Genomic DNA, 21,666 nt, shown 5'->3' on the forward strand with positions numbered 1-21,666 from the left:
GCCATCGAATCAAGACTCGAGAAAGACCTTGCCTTTGAAACAATGCATGAAGGCTCATCCTGATGCACAGATTGCCTCAACTGTAGTAACCCATTCACGATTTTCAGATCGTAAAAGGGATTGTCGGCCATAGTAGTCAGACATTGTTACTACTTTTATAGTAGTAATTAGACCTGTCGCAAAGCCAGTTTCATTAAATTTGTAGATATCTTCAGTGAGGATACCTTACTGCTGAATTGTAGCTTGTATAGTATCAAACCACCCCTGGATAACCTCCGGATCCTCTTGTTTTGCACGTTGGTAGACATATCTTCGAGAAAATCGCGTTTGTAGCTCTGGGTGGCGTCGTACAAAGGTTGATACCCAGTTCTTGCCGTATCAGTACCCCGAGCTACAAGCAATAAATTGGCCATTTCTTGCACCATTGTGGACCGAGGGGCTGCTCCATGTTGGATGGATTGGGTCTATCGGCTGAGGCTAGCTACATGTCTATTGGGCAGAAGGCGAGGGCAGTAAAGCACATGACCCGATGGGTACTAACATGGCAGCGAACTTCTATTCCGGCCAACTTACATAGTTGTGAGCAATACAAAGTACTTACTTGCAACTGTTCGGATTGCAAGGCAATTGCATTTGGCCTCGATGGCTGCTTCCCTATGTAAATTTGATCGCGCTACTAGCTGTCAACTACGAAGGTGAGATGACTCCCAAGCTTGATCCAACATCACCAGCTAATGATGGCAGATAAATAGAACAACTGGGCTCTGATGCCTCCGCTTTTGCCCTCTCGCTCCCCTCGTCGCTCTGAAGATTCGCAACCTCGAACAGACATTTCGAACGCGTTCAGTGACCCTGTCAAACTCAAGTTTTACCCGCTTGTCTGGTGCGGATTGTTGGAGTTGCTTGAACAATAACCCCGGATTCGCCCACGTTGTTGCACAGAAAGATGGTCAAGTGTGTATACTATATCTTTATACATTTCCTACATTAGCCAGCTAGCCTCAAGACCCATCGTTGGATACAAGCCGGTCTGTTCACGTTTTCGTTTAGAGCAACGATCAACTGTATTTCACTTTGTTCTTCCTGCCGTGGTGCTTTCACCCGTTCCCTTGACCCCTGCTAGGTGTTCCTTCGGACGGATTTAAACTTCTTCATAAGATACAAAACTGAAGATCAGTTGCGCCGTGCGCAGGATGATCCACCATCTGGCCGAATCGTCCCAACCATCAAAGTACCGTGATCACTCCGCCTCAAAAGGCCTAGTGTCGCACGACGCGACTGATAGACTATATCGTGGTTACTACCTGGAGAATTTCATCCATAAAGGGCACACCCTGTCGATTCCTCCAATTTCTTACTATCCCCAAGTCGTGGCACGGACACCCATTAGCTGCGATTCGACGAGGGATCGCCATATTAGGAAATGCCCGCTGTTATGGACTCGACCGCACCACGGTTGACGAATTACCGTGCTGCGCCGTTTGTATTTTGATTACAAGAGTCTTATCGATGAGAAGCTTGTCCAATTGTACTACCTTCCGCCCACAGACCGCAGGAGAAAGAGGGGCGATGATGAGTCTGACTCCGATAATCAGGAGAAGCTCATCACGGACACCAATCACGGAACCGCTCAGGACATCCAGAATGACTAGGATGTACATTATATTTGCTTTCCAGTTGATGTTTCGGGCCTGGATGCAGGCTCTCATTCCGACGTCTACGTCAGTACCGAATGAGTTTTCGGACCCAGTGCTACAGGAAATGATGCGGACGACCGATTTGCGCCGTTGCTACAATCCATAGACGTTAATCTACTTAGTTGATGGCCTATTCCCTTCTTCTTTTTCCTATCGTTTTGTTTTCTCATTTAGCCTCCTTCCACGTCGTTACAGGATTTTTTGGTTCAATGATTGTTGTCATGGCCATTACGTTCCATAATATGTATGGTTGAAGGTTCAGGTGTCGCGGCTGATTTTCAATGGTAGCAGTTTACTGCGCATCAACCACCAAGCTTTGCGAATATCTTAAAGGGCCGCCCTCGCTCAGCCGTTTAGTAGTAGCCAGTCAGACCGATTAGCCTCTTAGGCAATCAACCATTTTTACCCCCCAAAAGGTTATGAGCCCTGGCGGGGCTCTTAAAAGCTCGATAACTCAGACAACCGTCAATCGATAAATAATATATTCCACAAGCGAGTGACGCACCCAACGCGAAACGCATCAATAAATTAGACCCTTCCACTTCCAACAATCCACTATGCCACCAATTCGCTCCCGACACTCTAGAACTTCAATAGAGCAAGAGGACAGGATCTTAAAGGTCTGTTTGAGGGACATAAAACCCGTGGCCTAGCGTGGAGGGAAAACCCGTGACCGTGGGAATACGCTCACTTGATGCTAAGACAGGAGTCGGTTAGCAGGACTCCTAAAACGGCCGCCGAAGTAGCCCTTTTCGGCCGCCAGCTAACCGTCACATCGTTAAATAGAGTGAAAACCGCGGTAGGTATATGCCAAGAGGAACAGTGATAGCCGTTTTGGGCATGTGTGAAACAGAGGAATAGTAACACTCGTTTTGCTTTTTAATATCAAGGACGACGGATATGACCAGGGCAAGGGTATATAAAGCGCACATCTATCCCGCTTATATTCCATACATAGCTTTTCTAGTGGGAAAAGATGGTGAATTCACTATCAATCAGTAGAACGCCAGGGTCTAATTAGGTTTAGACGATCTTATCATTCAGTTAATTGCCTTTATCGGGCCGATAGTCCGGGCCAAGAAAGTTGATATAGTCTTATATCGGGCCATTCGAGCCATGCTGGTGAACGCGGCAGGGTGCCAACTCGCCGATAACGGCATGCCGAGCCGTGGCACTGGATGCTGATTGACGGACCCACAGGATTATCTGTAGCGCTCAGGAACGTACTGCAAAATCTCGTCAGGGATTGTGGAACTTTCATGCTTGGTAGGATGGAATGTCTAACTTCATCTGTCAAAATTTTCTGCTGGACAGACGGCTGAACCTGCCAATGCCCGGAACCCTAGGCAAAGACAGATAAGATCGGCATTCACCATCTTATCATCCCACGCCACTTACCCTATAATACAGTTGTTGACGTCCATGTGCTATGACCATGTTTTGGAGGACTGTTTTAGTATGTGTCAAACATCCCGTGTGGGAAACATAAGACAATTACATTCTCGATTGCTATGCTCGCCGAGCCCGTAGTAACCAATGGGAAGGGGACGGAAAGGACTCGAGTGCCATGATGGATTGTGAGTATGAACTGAGCAGGGGCCCCAAGACCGACGAATGCCTCATATAAAAATGTCATGTCCCTCATGGGCTACACCCAAAAACCTTTTTGTACAGGCCATCCCTTGAAACATCCGGGCAGCGACTTCACCGGAATAAAGGTAACCTACCCAATCCCCCCTATTGTTGGACCGCCAGGCTGACTGGGAATACTCATAGCTTGATCCCACAATGGTTGGACTGAAGCTACCGCTCTTGCTGGTGCTGCTGCACGCGGCGTTTGGTTCTGCCTACCGATGGTTTAACTGGCAATCCGAGATCACTTGCGAGTCTGACGCATACATTGCGCCCGAGAACGAGAACGCCACTGCTTCGTTCCTCAGGCAGCAGTACCCCAGAGGTTCCTTGATCAAAGTGGTTGGCAATGGCCACGGTTTTGGGAACCTTACCACGTGTGTTGATACTAGTCGTACTGAGAAGCCTTCATACATTGTTTCCCTTACCAACTTGAACCATCTCCATATCGACAGGGAAAGCATGACTGCCACTTTCGGAGCTGGCTGGGATGTCTATGACCTTATTAATGAGCTCAAGGACAATGGACTGTCGTTCAACTACCTTGGTGCGATGCGAGTCCAGAACTTTGTGGGTGCTGTCTCTACCGGTACTCATGGGACTGGATCTTCCTTCGGAAACATGGCAACCCAGGTAGTAGGATTGCGTGTGCTGGACTCCCAGGGTAATCTCCGCATCATCGACGAGACCACCAACGCCGGCGAAGATCTCAAGGCTTTCCGGGTCAGCCTTGGTGCTCTTGGTCTGATCACCGAGATGACCATCAAGGTCGAACCGACCTCTCTTGTCAAGAAGACCACCAAGGTCTTGAATGCCACGACCAACTACTCCCAGATGTATGGGGAAATTGCGCAGTTGTATAAGGACCATGATCGCCTGACCGTCTGGGGTCCGCACTTCAACTGGGATGACAAGGCGCAGGACTGGGAGATTGAACCTACCTACTTCGCCTCTTGGTGGGAACCAACCAACTACACGGGTGTGCGGAACTGCACGCTGAACTACTGTGCCAATGGCTGTGGCGAATGCAACAAGAACTATATCTGCTATGATGAAGTGTCGGATGCCGTCTCTTGCCCCGCAGCGGGCCTGTGTATGAACAAATTCTACGCCGAGATCGAGCACTTCTTCCCCATCGAGCATCTCGTGGACTTCGCAACCAACTATACCGAGTTCCAGCAAAACCAGACCCCTCGCATGAAGGCTCCCTACAATGAGCAGATGATCTTCCAATACCGCATTCTCAAGGGCGACGACACCTATCTTTCCCCGGCCAACACCTACAACCTTGGGCCTGAGAGCAGTGGAGTGTTTGGAGTCCTCGAGATTGACTGGCTGCAAACATACAACAACTTCACCACTCTGTGGCAGAACCAGGCGTTGGCTGAAGAGTTTCTCCCCCATTTTGGTGAGACATACAATGTTCGCTCCCATTGGAACAAGATGTCCCCTCCAAACGCCACCTACATCCAAGAGAAATTCCCAAAGCTGCCTGAATTCCTAGATATCCAGGAGCATCAGGACCCGAAGTGTCAATTTGCCAATGACTTTTTGATCCAACAGCTTGGTATCACCCGCTGCGCCAGCCATCTCTCTGTATAGAGAGGGCATCGTTGGTAGAAGAATCTGTTCTATAACTATATACCCTCGAAAATATGTGCCAACCACGGGATGGCCTGTGTACATACATAGCAAGCAACAATTTAGGAATCCATCCATTTATTCATAGAACAGGTTACCATGAAAGTAGTCTATTCTTCAACCAACTAATCCAGAGCAAGCATGAAAAGACAACACCATCTCAGACACATATGTCCACATATTCTATATATATTCGGTCCTCAGGACTCAGGTTCAAAGCCCAGGTGTTCAAAAACACCATCAAGAAACTTCACCATTCGTTCGTCGACCATTCCTTGCCTCATTCAATTTCAGCCGACATCCTGCTCATCCGGTTGGGATGGACCAAAGCATTCTCTTAGCTCTCAGACAGGCAGGCGGCGGTCTTAGCAAATCACTCGGCACCTCTGGTGGTTTGAATTGAATCGTCCAAAGACTTTGTGTTGGTTGTGGGGCACTGGTTTGCCACCGTAGCTGGAGACATGCCCAGCATGGAATTTTGGCCATGCCAGAATCTTCAGTTCTGGCTTCCTGAGTGGTTGTTAGCTGTATGAGGTGTGCCTATTGGGAAACGGTTCGACTTGGAAAGGTTGAGCAAGGAATGAAAAAACCGGGGCAGGTGATAATTTTCTTTCAGCAGTATGGCATTGAGAATAAGTCTTGCCTGCGCTTTGTATTCTATTATTATTCTGAATCTGAACGTTGACTTACTTCCTTTTAAATTCCTGGAGGTAATGCTAGGCCTTCAAATGGTGTGACCATTTTTTAGTGCAATACTGTGAATGAACAGCAAATTAAACAAATGAGAATTTTTCTTCATTATATTCAAATGGACAGCAAAATGGTGGCTATACAATTGGTATTGGATCTTGTCTGTATATGGTGTATCGTCCTTGTTATTTAGGCTAGGTCGACCTCTGGTCTCAGTAGCTAGAAGATATTAACGAATTGATATTCCTATCTAAACCAACTAGTAGCCATCGACGAGAATATCGATTCTGGAGAAGAAAAGAGAATAAGAAGCAAGTCTATTTACGTGAAGAAGTCCCATATGGTTGTGTGTGGTCTCGCTAAGCAGCTTGTTTGTCATGATTGCTTCCATGGTATTGTTTGCCGTGTTGATGATGTTTGCCGATGAAGGCGCTGGGCTGAGCCGCTACATTCTTAAGAATTCCCGTTTTGTCCATGTCGGACAGCTCATCTCTCTTCATGTGGTCCATGATTGTGGTCATTCCTGGTCTTCCTGGTCGAGTAGAGGCTAGTATGAATTAGACTTGAACATGGCTAGGAAGAGAAGATAAATGTGAATGGGGCCCTTACCGATTTGAAGTATGTTTGGAAAAGTAGCCACCTAGTCTTAAATCGAGCTTGTTGGTCTAGTTTACATTACTGTGTGGTTTATGGGCCTACAGAGTATAAATGCTGTTCCGGAATACCCAATTAATATCAGAAAAAAAACCACACAATTATATATCTTTACTTTAATATAAGCTTGCACGATCGTTACTGTCGCGGACCTATTGTGGTATAGCTCTGTAGGATTTGTTCACGATATTACCAAAATTGGGAGTCCGACTGTGACAGCTTAATGCCTCAACGCCGCCTCAGTGACTGATATCGACAAGACGCCACCACACAAGCAAACAAAGAGAGCACCTAGCGCGGCCACAGAACCTATGGATGAAAATCCCCTTTCCCCGTAGATAGATTCCTCTTCTTTTCTCTCCAGATCTGATATTCTCGTTGACGGCTACAATAGTTTAGAAAGGAATTCAGTTTGTAGCCTATTACGCAAATGGTAAAACCGGCCGCGCAGCTATCCAAACAAATAGCAAGCATTTTACCAATCCTTGCAGCCTCTTCACCATTGCAACCACTCTCCATCAACTCCTTCAGGAACATATCCTCTTCATTGGTGAAATTTGCTTTCCGCGAGCACTTTTCCGGCCCCTCAGTTATGCTGTGTTTTTTTTTTTTTATCGCGGATATTATAATGACACTCAGCGGGTGGTTCTCACAATAGAAATAGGCACAAGGGTACGTGGATCTCATTTAGTTTCAATAAATCTAGCTGACCATCTTTCCTTCATGGCTTGTGTAGACCCCAGAGATATCCCGAGGATATCCAGCAGTCGATGCTTCTACCCAGGCCATCGCGAAAGGAGACCGGCGCCATTGACACATGGATGCTTACTCATTTACTAAGCGCATTGATGGGCAATTTTTTTCGGCATGCATCTCTTGGTATACTTTACCGCGCGAAGATGGTTGAAAAGAGACCCAGAGCTATCGGACTGGCATCAGAAAGCTATCATGCGGCTGAGAGAATAACTTACAGACTTTGACCAGGCAAATCAGATGTGTATTCTATCATGATACCATATTTGTTATACTTTTGGCTTTATATTGCGGCAACGTTCAGTGCCGTTCACTGATCTCAGTCCGACTACTAATCCAGAAGCGCCGCCGACGGCGCCTCTTGGGGGTATGCACTTGTTTCGGTAGTTAGTGGGCTAACTACATTATGTCGTTAATATCATCCTTTTCGCCCATTAGCTCGTTAGTGTGGTATTCCCATCCGAGAAAGAGATATGCAGCTTGGTTATGAAATAATGTTATCCAGTCAGAGCCCGATGATCTCGTATGCTGGTTTGATGTCCATGATCGCGACCTCTGATCGGCACCTTCGAGTGCCAGGCTGATAGAGAAATGCGGGAAAACACACAACTAGTATGTACCGGGCAAAAAGTGAGGGCGGTGAAGTGCATGAACCGATAGGTACTAAAAGGGGGATGTCAGCCATAAAATCTCTGCACATGCTATTCTTGGTGCTGTGGGCCATCGGTTCGCTTGATGGCTTGGCTTTAGAGGCGGGCGATGGAGGTACTAGCCATAGTCTGTGCACATCCAGCCCCCTAGGTCTCGTGCACCATTGATCCTTCGAAAATAGTCGAGGCACTACGAGTATATACTCCGGAGTACGTGGAAGTGCCTCATAATCAACCAGAATGCAGGATCAAAAAGGTGCCCTTCCATCCTCAGAAGATCGTCATGTATAGCGTCCCCAGGAGTACATATTGTCTTCGTGTGGAACCACTCAATATTGTCACCAATGAAATTCAATAATATGACGGCGGACACCAAAGATCCTGACAGGGCTGTCAAAATCTAATCCATACAAAACCCCGATTCGTCTGGAAAAGCACATGCTGTCTTATTTGGCGTACCATGATGATCGTTATTAGCGGTTTACCAGACAGACTTAGATAGTGCTCCGATTGCCACAGTATCAGGAATCGTATAAATCCTAATCTGGGTGGATTCACGGCAGGTGTCAGGGTGGAGTGTTCGCTATCCAACCAGAGGGTAAAGAAGTTGCCCCTAAATCAAACATCAAACATAATAATGAAAGTCGCGCTTGCCATGGTTGGCGATATTGGCATTGTCTATTTCCTTTTCCTTTCCTTTTCCTTTCTTTTGACATTCTGAGATTATCGTGGTTTTGCGTTGGTGGTAGCCCAGAATGCACCTGTACTGGCATTATGTGGCTCTCTTCTCCCTGGCATGTCTGATGATGCCGAGGATTGCATCTGCATCAGAAGCCATTCCTCAATGTGCTGTATGCTCCAGAACCTCTCTTTCGGTATTGCACACTGCGGCACCTTCTAAAAATAACAAATAGGTCAATTGTGAACAACAATTCTCTAATACAACATCCTGCTCAACAACTGACACAACATGTCTCTGCATTGATACCACATACCAGACTGATCTGTTCAGTTGCGCTATGGCCAATTGCTCCATGAAAGAAGCACTAAGTACATATCCCCATCTTCCCGACAAATTGACTTGATCTGAACATGTTTAGCGGCCAAATACATCACCTCCAGACACTGTGATCTCCCAATCCCTCAGCTATACCCCGAAGCAGACCCTGCGACAATTATTCCATTCATTTTGGCGACAATTTTGTTTGCGATCCGGATGACTGCAAAGTTTTTGCAGCTTGGTGGTGGGTGGGGGGCAGATGATTATACGGTTATTGTCGCATATGTGAAGATACCTTGTCTAGTGCACAGGGTCGTGTCTTATGCTAACCTGTTCAGGGACTGGCAATTGTTGCGTTTGCGCTGAACACCTCAAGTAAGTAAACAACTAGTATGATAAATCTAAAACTAGGTGCTAACGAAATCAGTGGTGCATTATGGCTTTGGAATGAACATATGGGATATACGTCCACAGAGCGACATCACCACAGCTTATAAGGTCTGTCCCTCTCTCGCCCTTCGTTGTATCTCACACTCTAACCTAGCCTAATGGAGTAGAACTTCTTTGCCTTCATCCTTGTCTACAAAGCCCTGATCTCTCTTGCCAAAATCTCTGTCTGCCTCTTCCTCCTCCGCATCTTTCAAGCACCCATCTTCCGCTACACAAACTATATCATAATAGCCATCAACACTGCAATTGCAATCACCTGGATACTAACTGACAGTTTCCACTGTATACCAGTGCATCTTGCATGGACAGGATGGGCAATGGAGGAACAAGGAACGTGTATTAATTTTATTGCATCAACATTTGCAAATGGATTTGTGAATATTGCGGTGGATACGGTCATGGTATTCATGCCAATTTATGAGGTGTTGAAGTTGAATTTGTCAATGCAGAAAAAGCTCGGGGTTGCTGTTATGTTTGCAGCAGGACTAGTGTATGTTTTCTGTTCATCCAATCCTTGTGTTAAACCTCTGCTCATGCTCATCTAAAGATTAACGGCTATCGGAATCGTCCGAGTGGTTATTTTAGCCCAAAACATCCCCGACACAAACCCAACTTGTATGTATCTTCCTTCTCGATGCATGAAACCAGCTAACGAGGAGCAACAGATCAATTGGAACCCTTAATCCACTGGTCTGCAATTGAATGCCAAATTGCCATCATCTGTGTCTGCCTTCCCACAAGCCGCGCCCTCTTTGCCCACATCCTCCCTGGCACAGACACAACCCACAGCTCTTCAGCTGCCCACCGATACCCAACTACAACAGGAGCTTCAAGCAGGGCTGCTGCTGTATCTGCTTTTGCTAGATCAGGGACAGGTGAGAAGGAGAAGGGCCAGATTTCAAAGACAATGACATATTCAGTGGATATTGGCACAAAGACTAAGCAGTTGAAGAGGGAGTCCGATGGGTTTATTAGATTGAGGGATATGGAGACTGGGGAGGGGAGGGGTTGATAATGGGTGTGAGGTGGATTTGGGTGCGCTGCCCATTTACCACAATTATGACTGAAGTCCGCTTTATTCGTTACAGGGCAATTATTCCCGAATAAGATGAGGGCAAGCAAGTACGAGCGCCTCTGTGCGACAGTCTCGACGGCCAATGACCGGCAAACACTGGAAAACGTTGCCAATGGAGCAATATGAGCAAACAGAGAGCCCTAGCCCTTCAACACGTGATCGCACGGTGTTTGTCTTGCCAGGCAGTTTCTTTTCTTCTTTTCTTCAGATTCGATATTGTCATTGGGCTGTCGTGAGCTATTGTATATGTATTCAACAAGACCCAGTAACTAGGGATAGCATACAGTGCGGTCAAGTACATACCGGCACATCCTGCGAGACGCACGCGTCGAAGTGCATGATTGGATAATACATTACTGTTCTCTCATATATAGTAAATGCTTATTATGTATAAGTCAAAGCGCACGAGAAAATCCTCATGTCCGTTCATTAACATCCTGGATAACTTCACCCTCAACCTGCGCCATCTCATGAACCTTCTCTTCAAACGGCGCAAACTTGCTCTTGGCCCGCAGCTTCTCGCCATAAAGATAAAACCCTATGGGAATAGGAACCAGGACAGCGGCGACACAGCCCAGCAAGGTAGAAGCCCACTGAATACCCATGCCGTTGAACATCTGCCGCGAGAACAGCGGGAAGCTGGACGCAACCAGCGAACGACAAAAGGTATTCGCTGCGATGGCTGATGCAGCGCTGTATTGCATTAGATTAGATCTCAGCCGGGTGATGATTCGACAGGGAGATAACTTACAACATAAGATAGGTGTCAATGAGATAATTGAACAGTTGAATGAAAATCATCAACAGTCCGAATCCGGTAAATAGTCCACTGAGCGTGGGCACAATCCAAGGAATCTTGTTCGTGTACCCCGTCCATCCAAACCAAAACAGCCCAGCAGCAAAGAGAACCCCACCGATAATAACAGGGGGCAGACGCCATTCCGGGACAGGAACGCCCCCGTTAGCATCCAGCTTCCGATTATATGGGCCACTCAACATGATGATACACACGGCTGCAATGAGCAATCCCACGACCATGCCAAATAAAGGCAGCCCACCGACGCCAGGAGCCATGCCGTAGACGCCTTGGAAGACGAGGGTATATGCTGTCAAAAAGCAATAGAGCAGTCCGTAGATGAAACTCAAGTACACTGTCACTGCGAGGATCAAGGGCTCGGTAAACAGTAGCCGCAGGGGGCGCGAGAAGTTGTTGACCAACAATTCGCGCAAGTCGACTTCGATCTCCTCTTGTTTTGCATGTATACCCCAGTTCTTTGTACGACGGCGCAGCTCTGACGCCTTGTCGACTAACACCACCGGTGGATACGACTCCTTTAGGAACAGAACATTCATTGCGAAAGCAAAGTAACCCATGATGGCAGGAAGGTAAGCAGTCCAACGCCAGCCCAAATACGAGGCATTGATGAATCCTCCGATAAAGGGCGCCAGAAGAGGACCGAGAAACACGGTCCCCGAAAACATGGCGATGGCGGTACCACGTGTGCGGTTGTTGTAGATGTCGGAGAAGACAGCTGCCACAACGGCCAACGGACAACTACCAAAGATTCCAGAGAAGAATCGGCACAGCATAAGGGTCTGCAGGTCTTTTGCGACTGCGACACCCGTGTTGAAGATGCCAAACCCCAGCATGCCGATGATGATGGGGATGCGGCGACCTCTGAGTTCCGATAATGGGGCCCATATCAGCGGACCCGAGGCGTAACCGACGATGTAAAGCGTACTTGAAAGACTTGATACTTCGGTACCGACCCTGAAGGCCTTGGATACATTGCTGGTTGAAGCGCTGAAAACGGCAGAATCAAATGTAGAGCAAATGCTGGTGAATGCCAGGATGACGCTGGTGGCGACTCTGCAGATGGTTAGAGACATGACACATTGATGCTGCGAAATTCACCTACTTTCGCCCTAATGACCAGTTCTGAGGATACAATGGGTCGTCTGGCCCGTCGAATTCCACGACATACTCCTCTCGGGCCGGCAGGGGTGGTGGGTAGGGCTTTCCGCCCCCAAACGGAGGCAACGAAGCTCTGGAGGCCCGGGATCGCACACTTTCACCAACCGTCAAAGCATGCTGGTATCGCTGGGTCTCGATCCTGCTCAAGACATCGGACATCCTCGTCCGACGACGTTCCAGGTCGGGCTCTGTATGCCGCGAACGCATAGTGTGCAGCCCAGAGCCATAGTCATTTGAACTGCTTGAGCTTGTTGACTTGGAGATTTCGGACAAGCGTCGTCTGTCTGCCCCGTCCGAATTCCCCTGTTCTTGCTTTTCGTTCATTTCCCCGGACGACCCCAGCCTGCTGTCGGTTTCAGGCGCGTTGAAATCGTCGCCAGGTGTCATTTTGGCCGACTGTAAAAGCGTTGTTGAAACTTGCGAGACTTTGCCAGGTCATTGGTTCAAAAAATTATTAAAAAAAAAAAATTCTAGGCTGAAAAATAATCTTCCAAAACAAGCTATCAGATCTAGTGGACATGAGCTGTGGATACCTTCCGAGTTATCCGATATCCGCCTGGGCGGTTATGAAGCTGGACGCCCATTGCCGAACGATTGCTAAGCATCTCAACGATAACCTTAAAATCATGGTTCCTAGAGATTGAGAAACAGTAATTTACTCGATCTGTCGATATTTTTTGACTGTTTTGAGGCTCAGTGTTTGCTCGGTTATCAAAGTGGTGCCGTCGGTAGTGTAGAGCTTGAAGGCAACATGTTACTAGAGTGTCTCATCAAATCCGGACTAGACCTGATCTGTTCAATAGTTTATTAGGCCAAGCCTAATCAGAGCTCCAGTTAACGTAATAAATACACTACCGAGCTGCGCATCTCCGTTTTCCTTATATAATGCCACTCTTTACGGAGTCAATCCTATCGACTATAGGATTGAGAGAGCTGGCTAGGAGAACGAATGTGAGGTAACTTAGATCCTTCCTTTGATAATATTGATCTGGTACCTTTCTCTTCCGACGATCAGTGTGAACGGACCATTGTATTCTTCACCAGACCGTGGTAGTGGAGTTGGCCAATATAGATCAGCTCCATGCTCGAGAAAGACCTGATAGGCTTTCGAGAGAAATGAAATATATAGTGACGCCCTTTGGGGCATTTGTTTTAAAAGCCATGAGATCAAGCGTTGCCAGATTGTCAGCACAGGCGTCTTGCCAGAGTGAGTCTGGAGCATGGATGTGGGGTTTAGGATGATAGGCCCTTTTCAAGGAGCATTTTTATGCAGAAAGCGAATTTGTCCGCAGAGTGCCAGGCTTTTGAGAGGCTATCAAGCATGTGATAGTGGGAGGTAGCTATCTTTGATGCGGTATCAGTCACAGAAATGTACTTTGATATTTTCCACTGCACATGTGCTGAATTTCCAACGAGTGCTGCAATATAGAACGGATCCAATGTATCCCGGATTGCTGACGAACAATATGTTATTACGTGGCGGTCCTCACAATAGGTAGCATCAATGTAGTATTTCTCATCAGTGGGGATGTCCGTGGTTCCGAACCTAGCGAGCGCAGCACCAAGCTATTCTTCAAAAGAAGGGCTCCCTTGAGATGCCGACTATATGCCTCATGCATGAGGTTATAGCCCACTCCACTCGTATATCTCGAGTTGATACCAAGGGAAGTTTTAGTCCCCATTCCTCTAATCTGTGAGAATGGCAAATGTCTGGTAAGCCAGTGTCTTACCCAAGGGATGGATTGACTGGGAAATGTGATTCAACAATCCATTTGCTCCTGGGGTGACTGGTCAATCTCATCTTCTAGTCTCTGGGAACTGACTTTTCTTCAATCAAGTCGCGAGGCCGTCTAGTCACTAATGTGATCCATTGGAAAGTTCTATTGGCTCCCATTATGACAATCTTATGAGCGACTTTTCGTTGCAAGAGCTACCCGGATATCGCAACTCCCCAGAAATATACTGCTCCATATCACGCCATGTCAGATCTTGCATTCGAATCTGTTAACCAGGGGGGAAGTGATTATGAAGATGTTGTATTCTCTGCTGGAAACACAACTTTTGACGTTATCGGATCGGACAACATTCCAGTGGCAAAGCCGCTCAACTGTACTCCGGTGATAATCGTCCAGATCCTCTTCGTACCTATCAAGTCCGTCGATAAAAAAGCAGGAAGAGTATCAATTCAATGCTTGTGGCATGTTGATGAGATTGTCAAATCCCGTACGAATTTCGTCCAACTGCAGGCAAGCCCTCACCTGTGCCTTCCATAGTAATTCTCTAAGCTATCCCCAAATCCCTGGAAACACATCTGGCATAAGCTCTGGTGTTGTCTTCAGACTCTCATAAAGGAGGGAGCGAAGTAGTCCTCCCCCTGAATTTTGTAACTTGGGCCTGGGCTTCCAGAAATAAAAGCTAGTCATGAATACTAACTCACGATTCCCGGCCCATTCTTTTAGCCTGTTCTTCGTACAATGGTGCCGAAAAAGAAAGTTCATCGATGTAGACTTTCTAGACCCTAGCTTGCCAGAGATATAGACTTACAAAACTTTGTATTCTTGACAGTTCCGTTCCAAAATCAATGAACGCGATAATATTCGACGCCAACCTATAGCTGTCAACGGGTTCATTGCGCTGTCACTTTAGCTGGACTACAGTAGTTTTATTTGACCGAGGCTGAGAACTGTACGCCTGACAGTTGGCTAATGATGTGATGAAAGTCGAGATGGATTAAGAATTGGTCCGATTACCGAGGCCGACAGATCCCTCATATACGGACACACACACACTCGTTTAGATAGCCAAGCACCCGTTCTACCATCCTATGGTGTCTATAGATATCAGTGTCACCCTCCGTGTAATGTAAAATTTCCTCTTCATATATAGCCTCGTGCAGTCCGGATAATCGACTCCCCGACTTCCCCGACTCGGAGTCTAACCGCCTTATTGGTTTATCCGTTCCATGATGGTCTTGGTAGCCACGTGTCTTACACCTCAGGTGCCCTACATTCGGCCATCCGATTACTAACCATGCAAAAGTGCAGTGACTCACTTCATCCTTCTTCGTCCCTTTCGATATCAACTCTTCAAAACAAAATCACAGACCGCAATCATGGGAAGCTCTCCTAATAGGGTCTCTTATGGCCACTGGACCAGCCCATTGACTGCAGAGCAATTAGCACACGACCGTATCTCCCTCCATGAAGTAGTCGTCAATGTCAGTAGTTCTGCAGATCCAACCAATAACGAAACTAACACAAGCAGGAATCAACTGGCGCCATCTACTCAATTGAATGCATTCCAACTGAAAATGGTCGGTATACCATCATCGAGCACTACAATGGGAAAAGCCGGAATATCCTCCCGAAAGAGTCGGGCCTAAGTGCACAAGCCAATGTGCATGATCTTGGCGGTGGTTCGATGGCAATCAGCCCTGATGGGAAGGTTACATTTTCAGATGAAAAGACTTGTCATGTGTACCAGTTGGATCCGGCAGTGGTTGACGCTGGTAATGGTTTCCGTGGCGGGACGACACTCGTCCACGCCGCGGACCAGGGCATCCGGTATGCGGATTTCTGTCACCATCCTACCGAGTCTCAGTGGGTGCTTGCGATTAGGGAGGACCAGCGCGATGCTACGCCTGAAACACAGGCGTATAATGTTCATAATGTCTTGGTGGCGCTTAACACCGACACGAGGGAGGAGAAGGTGGTTGCTGCAGGGGACGATTTCTACGCGCATCCCAAGTTCGATCCATCAGGACGGTATGCCTCCTGGATTCAGTGGTCGCATCCTGATATGCCATGGACGGGAACGGTTCTCTACTTGGCTGATTGGGGTGGCAGCCAAGGGATGACAAATGTGAGGAAGATAGCTGGTAAAGCTATGGGTGAGAGCATTGCGCAACCAAAATGGGGCCTGGATGGAGCACTATGGCTTGCTAGTGACAGGACTGGGTTCTGGCAGTTATACTCTGTCAATCCAGAAGACGAAAGTTGTCAAGTCCGGCAGCTGGTGCTCAAGGGTCTCGAGGATGCGGAAATGGCTACTGCGGAATGGGACCTCGGAAATTCGACGTACATATCGCTCGACGAGTCGACCATAGTAGCAGCCGCCATAACTCATGCTACCGGTAGGGTCATTCTCATCGACACAGCAACAGCATCATTCCAAGACCTGGATCTCCCATATCTGGACATTGATGGGGTCTACCGCGTCACACCAACCTCGTTTGCAATCATTGGTTCATCAGCGGACTCCCCTCCAGAGCTGGCATTAGTCTCACTCACATCTAATATTGGTGCAAAACCACGAGTCCAACAAACAGTCCTCAAGTCTACAGCATCTGCATTCACCTTACCCCCCGAATACATCTCACACGCAACCTCATACACCGCACCCCAAAACCACGGCCCCCTCCGCAACGGTTCCGTGCACTTCTTCTACTTCCCGCCTCGCAACCCCCATTTCCACAGCGACAACACACTCCCTCCGTGCCTAGTCTATGTCCACGGCGGCCCAAACAGCAACGCTACCCCCGCCCTCGACCTCGAAACCCAATACTACACCACCCGCGGCTTCGCCGTCGCCGCAGTAAACTACACTGGCTCCACAGGTTTCGGCCGTGAATACCGCGAACGCTTCTCGGGATACTGGGGCCTAGCTGACGTCGCCGACACCGTCAGCGTCGTCGACTACCTCGTCCAAAACCAAATGATTGATCAATCCCGCGTAGGGATCTACGGCGGAAGCGCGGGCGGGTACCTCACTCTGCGCGCGTTACATATGTACCCGGGCACATGGGCGGCAGGAATAAGCAATTACGGGATCAGTGACGTGCGCGCTTTACAGGCTGACTCGTATAAGTTCGAGAGTCAGGATGTTGATCGACTGCTTCTCTCCCTGACACAGGGAACAGAAGAGCGGGAAGCGGAATTGACGAAGCGCAGTCCGTGCCATTTCGCAAAGGACATCAAAGCACCGCTGCTCCTGTTACAGGGGACGGAGGATGTCGTCGTCCCCGTCGCGCAGGCGCGCATGATGGCGAACGCGATGCACGAGTGCGGGAATGTCGCGGAGGTAGTGGAGTTCCCTGGCGAGGGTCATGGATGGGTTGGTAAGGAGGCTATCTACGAATCTTTGCGGCGGAAGGAGGAGTGGTGGAGGACTTATTTGGGGTAGTATAACATGGTGTAGCGTAGCCTCCCGGCTACCAAGTTACTTACTATCCCGGGTATTTTGAACGGAGTGTTACTGGCGTTACTCTCTCAAATGCCTCATACTATCTCAAGATCGCTATCGGCATACCACTCGGGCCACCTCCGGATATCCTCCGTAGTTCCGTGATGGTGATGGACGGGGGACAATGCCCCGACGGCGGAGGGACAGTTTGCAATTTCCCGATCGGGGATGCCCCTTCCTGCCGAGACTCGGGAGAGATAGGGCGAGAATTCCGACTTTCGGTCGGGATTACTTGTGACCTGGTAAAGTATGGTAATACGGATATACTCCGGAGAATCTGCTGCAGAATGTCAGACAATTGGAGGTTTCTCGGTAGTTTATTCGATGCTACGTAACATGGGCGCACCACTATGGCGTCACGACTCAAAGCGGAAATGTAGGAAATGCAATATTGAAGCCAATGCAGTCTAATTGATGTTGATTCTTCTAAGCCAGCTGAAGGAAAACAAATCTGTCCATAGACCCAGTCTACTACACATGAAAAAAAGAACCATAAACCATGAAAAAAAACATGCGTCTGATCGTTCAGATCACAGAGATCTGCGACAGAACATCGGATATCGTAGTCCACAAACCCTTTGGATGCAAAAAGAAACCTGTCTAGCATTTGAAATGGGAGAAACAAAAGCCCAACGCCTTGAAAAAAAAAGAAAATGGTTTTTCGATTTTGTGTGCAAGCATAAATCGTAAACTTTTCGAAAAACCCGTTTACTCCACAGCAGAGCCACCGTCGCCGTGAAGAACAGGGTTGACCTTGGGGTTCCACTTGAACTTGAAGTCCTGACCGAGTTCCTTGCGGACGGCGGCCTTGACAGCCTCCAGGACGTGAGGGAAAACACCGAAGTTGGCCGGGTTGTTGGGGTCGTTGTCACCACCCTGGAAGACACCAGTGCGGACCAAGCAAGTGTTCCAGCCGTACATGTTACCACCGATGATGTCGGAGGCCGGGTTGTCACCAACCATGTAGATGTTCTTTGGGAGCTTGTTCTCGTTGTGAATCTGCTCCATCCAGGACTTGAGGACCTCATCGGCGTAGGTGTAGGTAGCCGTTTCGGGCTTTCCGTAGACGACACGCTCCAACTCGATACCGGTGAGAGACTTGTACTGAGCTTCCAGGGCGATACGGAAGGCACCCAGAGTCAGACGGGTGGGACCCTTGTGGTCGGTGGGGAAGACCATGTCACCCTGGGAGAAGTAGAGGGGAATGCGCGAGGAAACAGGGTCCTTGGCACGGGTCAGCAACAGACCGTCCTCGGCAAGCAGCAAGTCGATGATGAGCTGGAAGTCGAGCTGGTAGTCACGGGAATCGTTGAAGACCAAGATGGCGTCGAACTTGAGCTTGGAGAAGTCACGGGGCTTGGCAATGGCACGCTCCTCCTCGGTAATGTGACTCCAGGGGCAGATGGTGGGGTCCCAAGCCTGGATGTCCTTGGGGTGGATGACGTTCTTGAAACCGTAGTTCTCGGCAGCGGGACGGATGTTCTGGCCGTCACCACCAATAACCAGGACGGTGTCGTAGTATTCCGCCAATGCCTGCATCGGGGTGTGGGACTGAATGAACTGGTCGGTCGAGACGGGGACCTCGAGGATCTGCGAAAGCTGCTCGCAACGAGCCTCTTCGGTCTTACCACCACCGTTGGTCAAGAGAATGTAGGGGATCTTGATGCCCAGCTCGTTGTCGCCGTTGAGCATCTTAAGGGCTTCTCTGGCCTCGGGAATGGGGTCGTTACCGTGGGCCAAGACACCGTCAATGTCGAAAGCGAAAGCCATGTTCTTAGCAGCCTCCACCTTCTCCTTGGACATGTCCTGCACCTGCGAGGCCAGAATGTCTCGAGAGACAGTGGGCTCTCCGGCAGTCACAACGGAGGACAAACGAGACACACGGGGGGATCTCGGGATGGGCAGAGAGGTACCGAAAGAGTTACGAGAACCCCGGCGGTCCCGGCTAGAGGGAGTGAAGCTCAGGTTATGCATGTACTGAGCAGCATCGCTGATAGAGCTGCGGGTGGCAGGAATCTCAACGGTGTTGCCGGAGTCATTGGGGATGGGAAGAGAGCCACTTCCACGGTGGTCCCGGGGAGAAGGAACAGCTTCAGGAGGAATGTCAGACATGATAGCTATTCAGATGATGTTCAGAAGAGGAATTCAGTAGTAAAGGAGAGGATGAGAAGTGGTTAAAGAAGATAAGGAGGGGTTGAAGTAGATGATATCACTTCAACGACACTTGCTGGATCCGGTTTCCCGAGAAGCGAACCAGACAAGAAGATATAAAAGACAGGATTAGAGGCAAGAGAGAAGATGAAGATAGAGAAGAAGAGAAGAGAGAAAAGAAAGACAAAACACGGCGACGAGAGATATTTATTCTCTCATTTTCGAGCCCTCAACTTGGTGTATTGGGATGTATTCGTACCATACCGCTCTAGTCCGCAATAGGAATGCCCCGCCCCGCCATCTCATCATCCTCGGGTTTTCGTATCGTCATTTCTTACTCGCTAGAGCCTGGTAATTCAATGTCTTGTTATTACCGTACACTGACAGCCAATTGAGCTATTTCATTGGTCAGAGTCCCATAATTCTGAAGCCAAGCGGCACGCTGAGTGGACAAGAAGGCCTCAAGCGGACCCAATTGGTAGATTCTGATTGGACAGGAGGACAGACATCCTGAGATCGGTGGAGCCAATGATGATCGAGGGGCGGGTTAGTGGAGCAAACGCTCGCTCCATTTGGCGCCAACGCTGCATACATGATGTCATGGCGACACTGAGTGGGACTGTAATACCAGTGGTGATGCCATGTTACCATACATCATACCATTACGGTACAAGTGAATACATGGAGGGGTAGCTGTCAAGCTGTCTATATGGAGTATACTATGTAGCTATATCAAAGCTTCAAGGATAAGGTCTTTAGAAGGACATCCATGGATATCCGTAAACAAGGAAGCTCAATTGGGTTCACCGTAGGACAATCAAAAGCAAAGTTCTGAACCAGGCCAATAGACGTAGTAGTACTCCGTAGGACTGGTGCGGGGTGCTTGCTTAAGGGACAAACATCATCACACCCCTCTCCACTAGTTATTTCTTTCAAACTTCTGCTCTTCTTTCTCTTCTCTTTTCCTTCTTCCTCTCCTCCATCCCATCTTCATCCACGTCTTCATATTAAATTACCATCGATCATGTCTTCCGGACAGACCTTCAAGCTCAACAACGGCGTCACCATCCCCGGTGTCGGTTTCGGTACCTTCGCCAGTGAGGGCTCCAAGGGTGAGTCCTACAAGGCCACTCTTCACGCCCTTCGCACTGGTTACAGACACCTTGACTGTGCCTGGTTCTACCAGAACGAGGAGGAGATCGGTGATGCCATCCGCGACTTCCTCAAGGAGAACTCGTCGGTCAAGCGTAAGGACATCTTTGTGTGCACCAAGGTCTGGAACCACCTGCACCGCTACGAAGATGTCATCTGGTCTGTCGAGAACTCGCTGAAGCGTCTGCAACTCGACTACATTGACCTTTTCCTCATTCACTGGCCCATTGCTTCCGAGAAGGAGACCCAGGAGCAGCCCAAGATTGGCGCTGATGGCAAGGTAAGCTTCTTTTTAGCTTTCAGCCAGCAATTTGAGCTATGTCTAACTAAACCAGTACGTCATCCTCCACGACCTGACTGAGAACCCCGAGCCCACCTGGCGCGCAATGGAGAAAATCTACGAAGACGGCAAGGCCCGCGCCATTGGTGTCTCGAACTGGAACATCTCCGACTTCGAGAAGCTCTTCAAGTTCGCCAAGGTCAAGCCCACTGTCAACCAAATCGAGATCCATCCCTTCCTCCCCAACGAAGAGCTGGTCCAGTACTGCTTCAAGCACGACGTCCTGCCCGCCGCCTACTCGCCTCTTGGCTCTCAGAACCAGGTCCCCACCACTGGCGAGCGTGTCAGCGAGAACAAGACCCTCAACGACATTGCCCAGAAGGGCGGTAACACCCTTGCTCAGGTCCTCATCGCATGGGGTCTGCGCCGTGGCTACGTTGTGCTGCCCAAGAGTGGCAACCCGGCCCGTATGGAGTCCAACTTCAAGAGCATCAACTTGTCGGATGAGGACTACGAGGCTGTCAACGCTGTTGCCAAGGGCCGTCACTTCCGTTTCGTCAACATGAAGGACACCTTCGGTTACGACGTGTGGCCTGAGGAGACTGCTAAGCAGCTCTCTGCTTAG

General features: G+C 48.7%; 8 protein-coding genes across 8 annotated transcripts; 4 read left to right on the forward strand and 4 right to left on the reverse strand.

Moving 5' to 3' along the window:
* Positions 1-3,331: 3,331 nt before the first annotated feature.
* Positions 3,332-5,044, forward strand: EURHEDRAFT_388430 (FAD-binding domain-containing protein; the record flags this gene model as incomplete). The annotated part of the gene is made up of 2 exons (XM_040779744.1): positions 3,332-3,415; positions 3,474-5,044. The coding sequence occupies 2 exons, from the start codon at positions 3,332-3,334 to the stop codon at positions 4,929-4,931; spliced, it is 1,542 nt and encodes a 513-aa protein (XP_040636351.1). The 3' UTR covers positions 4,932-5,044.
* Positions 5,045-6,502: 1,458 nt separating this feature from the next.
* Positions 6,503-6,842, reverse strand: EURHEDRAFT_415014 (uncharacterized protein). Its single transcript, XM_040782580.1, has one exon. It carries the CDS (start codon positions 6,831-6,833, stop codon positions 6,624-6,626), a length of 210 nt encoding a protein of 69 aa, XP_040636352.1. The 5' UTR covers positions 6,834-6,842; the 3' UTR covers positions 6,503-6,623.
* A 1,630-nt stretch (positions 6,843-8,472) lies between these two features.
* On the forward strand, positions 8,473-10,179 carry EURHEDRAFT_517311 (CFEM domain-containing protein; the record flags this gene model as incomplete). The annotated part of the gene is made up of 8 exons (XM_040786556.1): positions 8,473-8,568; positions 8,632-8,767; positions 8,818-9,002; positions 9,056-9,092; positions 9,145-9,215; positions 9,275-9,657; positions 9,715-9,782; positions 9,833-10,179. 8 exons carry the CDS (start codon positions 8,473-8,475, stop codon positions 10,177-10,179), a joined length of 1,323 nt encoding a protein of 440 aa, XP_040636353.1.
* A 479-nt stretch (positions 10,180-10,658) lies between these two features.
* EURHEDRAFT_461840 (MFS transporter) lies at positions 10,659-12,541 on the reverse strand (the record flags this gene model as incomplete). Its single annotated transcript, XM_040784752.1, has 3 exons — positions 10,659-10,935; positions 10,994-12,112; positions 12,162-12,541. 3 exons carry the CDS (start codon positions 12,539-12,541, stop codon positions 10,659-10,661), a joined length of 1,776 nt encoding a protein of 591 aa, XP_040636354.1.
* A 2,788-nt stretch (positions 12,542-15,329) lies between these two features.
* On the forward strand, positions 15,330-17,398 carry EURHEDRAFT_379807 (alpha/beta hydrolase family protein; the record flags this gene model as incomplete). Its single annotated transcript, XM_040779212.1, has 2 exons — positions 15,330-15,434; positions 15,482-17,398. 2 exons carry the CDS (start codon positions 15,330-15,332, stop codon positions 17,396-17,398), a joined length of 2,022 nt encoding a protein of 673 aa, XP_040636355.1.
* A 50-nt stretch (positions 17,399-17,448) lies between these two features.
* EURHEDRAFT_174896 (uncharacterized protein) lies at positions 17,449-18,237 on the reverse strand. Its single transcript, XM_040777862.1, has one exon. The coding sequence runs from the start codon at positions 18,063-18,065 to the stop codon at positions 17,499-17,501; it is 567 nt and encodes a 188-aa protein (XP_040636356.1). The 5' UTR covers positions 18,066-18,237; the 3' UTR covers positions 17,449-17,498.
* EURHEDRAFT_461953 (phosphatidyl synthase) lies at positions 18,167-19,570 on the reverse strand (the record flags this gene model as incomplete). Its single annotated transcript, XM_040784766.1, has 1 exon — positions 18,167-19,570. One exon carries the CDS (start codon positions 19,568-19,570, stop codon positions 18,167-18,169), a length of 1,404 nt encoding a protein of 467 aa, XP_040636357.1.
* A 1,063-nt stretch (positions 19,571-20,633) lies between these two features.
* On the forward strand, positions 20,634-21,666 carry gldB (putative glycerol dehydrogenase (GldB); the record flags this gene model as incomplete). Its single annotated transcript, XM_040779213.1, has 2 exons — positions 20,634-21,041; positions 21,097-21,666. The coding sequence occupies 2 exons, from the start codon at positions 20,634-20,636 to the stop codon at positions 21,664-21,666; spliced, it is 978 nt and encodes a 325-aa protein (XP_040636358.1).

Source organism: Aspergillus ruber (assembly GCF_000600275.1).
Source record: "Aspergillus ruber CBS 135680 unplaced genomic scaffold scaffold00025, whole genome shotgun sequence".
In the NCBI taxonomy this organism is placed as follows: domain Eukaryota; kingdom Fungi; phylum Ascomycota; class Eurotiomycetes; order Eurotiales; family Aspergillaceae; genus Aspergillus; species Aspergillus ruber.